The sequence below is a fragment of the Camelina sativa genome, chromosome 13 (genome assembly GCF_000633955.1).
Source record: "Camelina sativa cultivar DH55 chromosome 13, Cs, whole genome shotgun sequence".
In the NCBI taxonomy this organism is placed as follows: domain Eukaryota; kingdom Viridiplantae; phylum Streptophyta; class Magnoliopsida; order Brassicales; family Brassicaceae; genus Camelina; species Camelina sativa.
Window position 1 is genome coordinate 4,127,223 of NC_025697.1, and position 5,106 is coordinate 4,132,328.

At 35.4% G+C, this 5,106-nt stretch overlaps 1 protein-coding gene across 1 annotated transcript in view; it reads left to right on the top strand.

Moving 5' to 3' along the window:
* LOC104737916 (transcription repressor MYB6-like) overlaps window positions 13–5,106 on the top strand; it is a 5,604-nt gene continuing 510 nt past the window's right edge. The window contains exons 1-8 of the mRNA XM_010458163.2: window positions 13–87; window positions 349–441; window positions 1,118–1,184; window positions 1,476–1,553; window positions 2,193–2,639; window positions 3,864–4,488; window positions 4,577–4,706; window positions 4,800–5,104. Of these exons, the coding sequence (XP_010456465.1) occupies window positions 4,356–4,488; window positions 4,577–4,706; window positions 4,800–5,104 (568 nt within the window). The 5' untranslated portion in view covers window positions 13–87; window positions 349–441; window positions 1,118–1,184; ... (1 more) ...; window positions 2,193–2,639; window positions 3,864–4,355. The remainder of the gene's footprint in view (window positions 88–348; window positions 442–1,117; window positions 1,185–1,475; window positions 1,554–2,192; window positions 2,640–3,863; window positions 4,489–4,576; window positions 4,707–4,799; window positions 5,105–5,106) is intronic.

Sequence of the window (5,106 nt, forward strand, 5' to 3'; positions counted from 1 at the left end):
TCAATTCTAACCATTTTTATAATTATTTTACCGATTACAACAGATGTACGAAGAAAAGATGATGCGTATATACTATTATGAAGAGTGGTAGGTTTATTTACCGTCTCTTATAGAATTTTCTTTTAGGTGTGATACCAAAATATAATGCCTCATTATTTGTTGATCTGCTTTTTGCTTCTTAGTTCATGGGTTTTCTATATGGCGATTTCAGTTCGTTCGGGCTTTGTTAGATTGGGTCTAACAAAACTTAATTTAAACTTACCACTCTTCATTCTCTTCTAATATATAATTGCAGTGAGCTTTATTTAGATTATCAACAATCCTAAATGTACGTTTTTTTTATGGCAGGACGAATCACAGATAGTATATGAATACAGGGTCGGTCGTGGAGACATGCACATACAAAAATGGAAAAGAAATGCAATACTTTCGACATTCCTGGTACCCAAAATCTTCTCAACTCCATAATATATACGTTCCTGCTTATTCGTGAAGGAATTTATCAACAATGACATCGTGAATTCATATTTTCTTTTCATTTGGTAGATTGTCTATGATGGTTTTGAATCCTGCAAGGCTGCAACTGCATTTCCCATTGCTTCGTATAGATTTCGTTGGAAACTTCTGGTTACATGCACCTTTTAAAGTCGTAACTAAGTAAAACTAGATTGATTCTCTTGTCTTTGAAGGAAAATACGCATTAGATACACATTCCTCTATAGTTTTTCTTCTTTTCTGCATTTAGTGAAACTTTACTCGATCATGTTATGATTTCTCTTCATGTTATATATCTTACTAAATGATAGATGCCATTATTGGATCCAAAGTGATATATTTGTAGAGCCCTTGGATAACATATGCTTCCATCGTTAGCATCCATGACTTTCACTGTCTTGAGCTGTAAAACAATTAATGTCCACGACAAAAGAAGCTCAGCCACCTAAACTGACATTTAGTGGTTGATAGCTAACAAAAACAACGCTTAAAACCACACGATTTAGGTCATATAATATTTGACTGACTTTATAAATTAATGGTGACATTCTTGTTCTTTCCCTCTTTTTTTTGAATTTGTCATGTTCTCGAGGTTTCTTGTGACGATGCTTTTTTCTAGCAGATGTTCCAGCAATGTTGGGCGTAACGGTTGAGAAAAGTATGTGCTAATTTACTATTCTAAATGAAGAGTAAGCAAGAAGGTTTTGAACAGTGATATCTTGTTCCTCTTTCTGGATTGAATAATATATACATGAGTTTTAAAGATTAATGCCTTTTAGACCACTATCATAGAAAACTAATCGTTTGCTATACGTAACAACCATTATAATCTGATTACTACAGATAAAAAATAAATTACCAAATAGATTTCCTGGCCCCATTTCTCTGTATTAAGCCACTGGTGAAGATTATACGTATGCATGCGTGTGTGATATGTTTGTTACACGTGTGTCTCATATTTGTTCTCTTCTTGGATTTAGAGTCACCACTCTCGTCACTAGTTGGAATTTATGATGCTGATGATGGGAAACACGAGCATCTTGATTTCATCTCGCTTTGTAAGTACCAAGAGTACTTCAGTATATATTACTGGCAGATATATAAGTTTAATTTGTTCTTGTAGATGATCCCGGGTCATGATTTTCACATCTTGATATACAATAGGCGAATGCTTAAATATAATTTCATTTGTAGCATAGAAAGTCCGAGCTTTTAGATGCGTTGGTTTGAAACTTAGGAGAAGAAGCAATTCAGTTGTTTAGCTGAAATTTACAATCAAGTTGTTTTTAAAAGAAAAAAAAACATTAGCGGAAAAGAACGGTTTCAGTGACATCATATATATCATAATTAATACTTTTGTAAGAACCTATAGTGCTTTCCTTAATTTTTTTAATATTTTCTTTACCTGCTTCTTCCATTCATGAATGTGGTCCACTCTGCGAGGAACCCTAATTCAACAAATTCAACAAGCAATTCGAATCTCTCTTTTTCTAGTTTTAATTAAACTTTTGTAACAATTTTCTTGTTTTTTTAAACACATTTTTAAATTCGTCGTTTTTAGCCATTCTATAAACCCTAGGATATAAGTTTGATTCTTCATGGAATGAATATATATACACCACGCATGAAGATCCGGATTGGGTTATCTAGGCACTGTTCGTTTGTCAAGCCTCATGTGTATATGTTTATACTTGCAGGTAAGGTAAAAATGAGTTGCTATGACAATATTGTGATGCAAATCCATACAAAAGCTGTTCAGGGTATCATATTTCATTTTCACCTACAGTTACTGAATGCACTAAAATATCCTATAGAAACTGACAGATTTGATGTCCTCATTTGGTAAAACATCTTCTTGTTTGATTTTTCTCTAATTCTTAATTAGATTTTGTTTTCTTGATATTAAGTCGTTCGATTTGAATTTTCTGCACGGAACCTGTGATCTTCATTATATAGAAGACACAGAAGAAAAAGACAAGAGCTCAAGATATGCCATTGGGTGCAGTACTAAGGCGGAGGTAGAAAGTCTTATAGGTTTCAAAGATGGTGGAGATATAGATCATTTCCTGCACCCACCTCTCCCCTAACCAGCTCCACCCTAGTGGTCAAAATCTGTCACATCAAGCCTGTCACCATCATCATTAGTAAGTTTTTTCTTCTGATAATACCAAAACTTGCCCCTGTTACTTTGATATCCTTATTTGTCTGTCCAAGTGTCCAATGTCCATTACTATTGCTGTCTGAATTTTCATTGAATGCGCCTTAGGAAACAATTATGGATGGTGTTTTAGAATATGAAAGTGGTTCCTCACCCATTATAACTAGTACTGATGATCTCCTGCACAATTTGTACTACTTTGCTATATGTGGTTAGACTGTTAATCAACTTTATCCGGTGTTACGATTTATATATCCTATATTAAACATTTCGTGCTGATGTCCTTATTGGAATCTTATGCTGTGAAAACAATCTTTTGCTTTGTTAATTGTTACATATTAATATCATATTTACTGTAACTATAACTAGTATGCTTTTCCCTGCTGTTACAAGTTTCTTCATTTGGTATCTTTTCTTCCTAGAAAAGGCAATTTTGGGGATTGACAATCTCTGCAAGTATTACCTAAATTTTGCTATATAAAGACTTTATCATGATGTGTCAACCAAGATATTAAAACGGTCATATATCAAACCCACTTTGCATCTTTTACTTTCATATTCTTGAAACATTCTCATTTTTCAGAGACAAGCTCTTAGGGTTCACTACTTGCATTTGGTATGGAATTGGTTGATCGTAGCTTCAATCGATAAGTAGAAAAATAGAATATAAAATATAGCTACCTATATGAATTAATTAATATGCCATGGAAATGGATGATGCGAGGAAACCTAATTTTGCGTGCCAGAGGAGATGTGTCTTCTTTGGCCTCCCTTTTGTTGCCATGTGTTGTTGGCGCTGACTTATATTTCAAATCCTTTCTCTTTTCATTTGTCATTCCAATGATTAAAATAATACAACCTAACAGTTTAGCCCTCCTGTCAAATTGCCTTTATTGCCCTTCGCCTCCGTCATGATCACCTACTCGGAGAAGATCTTTTATGGATTTCATAAAAAAAGATGATGAAACCCTTCTTGCTTTTAGTATTAGTTGATCTGTGTNCCCATACCCGAAAACATCAGTTCTCTCTGATGACTTCCCTGTGGATAGATATTCTGGTGCAATGTGACCCATTGTTCCTCGAACTTGAGTTGTCACATTAGTCCTTCTAACATCTACTAACTNGTATGAGCAGAAAACCTAGACTAGAGTTTTGGATTTTGATCAAGAGACCAAAGCAATAAATAACTATTTTGTTGTTATTCACCTAGACAAAATGCAGGGTTTGGTGCTAGGGCATATATAGTGATGGCTACTTATGAACTGCTTCCCAATTAAGGACAAATAAAAGATCGAATGGTATGTGTTTGTCCATTGGAGACGGCTGTTCCCGAGATGATACCAATGTTGCTTTAAGACAAGAGGAAGAATTTACATTGAATGATTTTTTCACACTGGTATAGGGAATGCGTATATGAGAGGATAAAAGAAAAAGAAAGAAAAATTATTAGAAATATTATAATTGAAAGGTGAAAGTGACATGGTTGTTTTGGTAGGCGAATAGGAAAGGTGCACGTGGTGAATGGACATGAAGAGAAAAGGGTGCTAGGTTTAATATAAATTGGAAGAAGAAGCAGTTAGTGGTTGTGAAGGAAGGAAGGAGGCAAGCAACCAAATCTCAGAGACAATTATAACAGTATAGATCAGAAGGAAGAAAGAAGAGAGAGAGACCGTTGTTGATTAGATAAAGAAGATCATCTAACATGGGAAGATCTCCTAGCTGTGATGACTCTGGTCTCAAGAAAGGTCCCTGGACTCCTGATGAAGATGAGAAACTTGTCAACTATGTCCAAGAACATGGTCATAGTAGCTGGAGAGCCCTTCCCAAACTCGCTGGTACTGCTTTGTGTTTTTTTTTTTTTTCTTTTTTTCTAAAAAGCGTGATCATGAGACTAAAGCTTCTCATGTGATTCTCTCTTTGCAGGTCTTAACAGATGTGGGAAGAGTTGTAGGCTAAGGTGGACGAACTACTTGAGACCTGACATCAAGCGAGGGAGATTTTCTCCGGACGAGGAACAGACTATCTTGAACCTTCACTCAGTTCTTGGAAACAAGTAATTATTTATGATCTTCTGATTTTTTAAGTCAAAGACTTTGTGTACCAAATGATCTTATACGCTTTTGCTTATGAATGATGATGTTATAAGGTGGTCAACGATTGCAAACCAGTTACCTGGGAGAACAGATAACGAGATCAAGAATTTCTGGAACACTCATTTGAAGAAGAAGCTGATTCACATGGGTATAGACCCAATGACTCATCGTCCAAGAACCGATATCTTCACCGGCTTATCTCAGCTGATGTCTCTGTCCTCTAACCTCAGAGGCTATGTTGATCTGCAGCAACAGTTTCCAATTGATCAAGATCACCACACTATACTGAAACTCCAGACCGAGATGGCCAAACTCCAATTGTTCCAATACCTTCTTCAACCATCATCTTTCATGAATAGC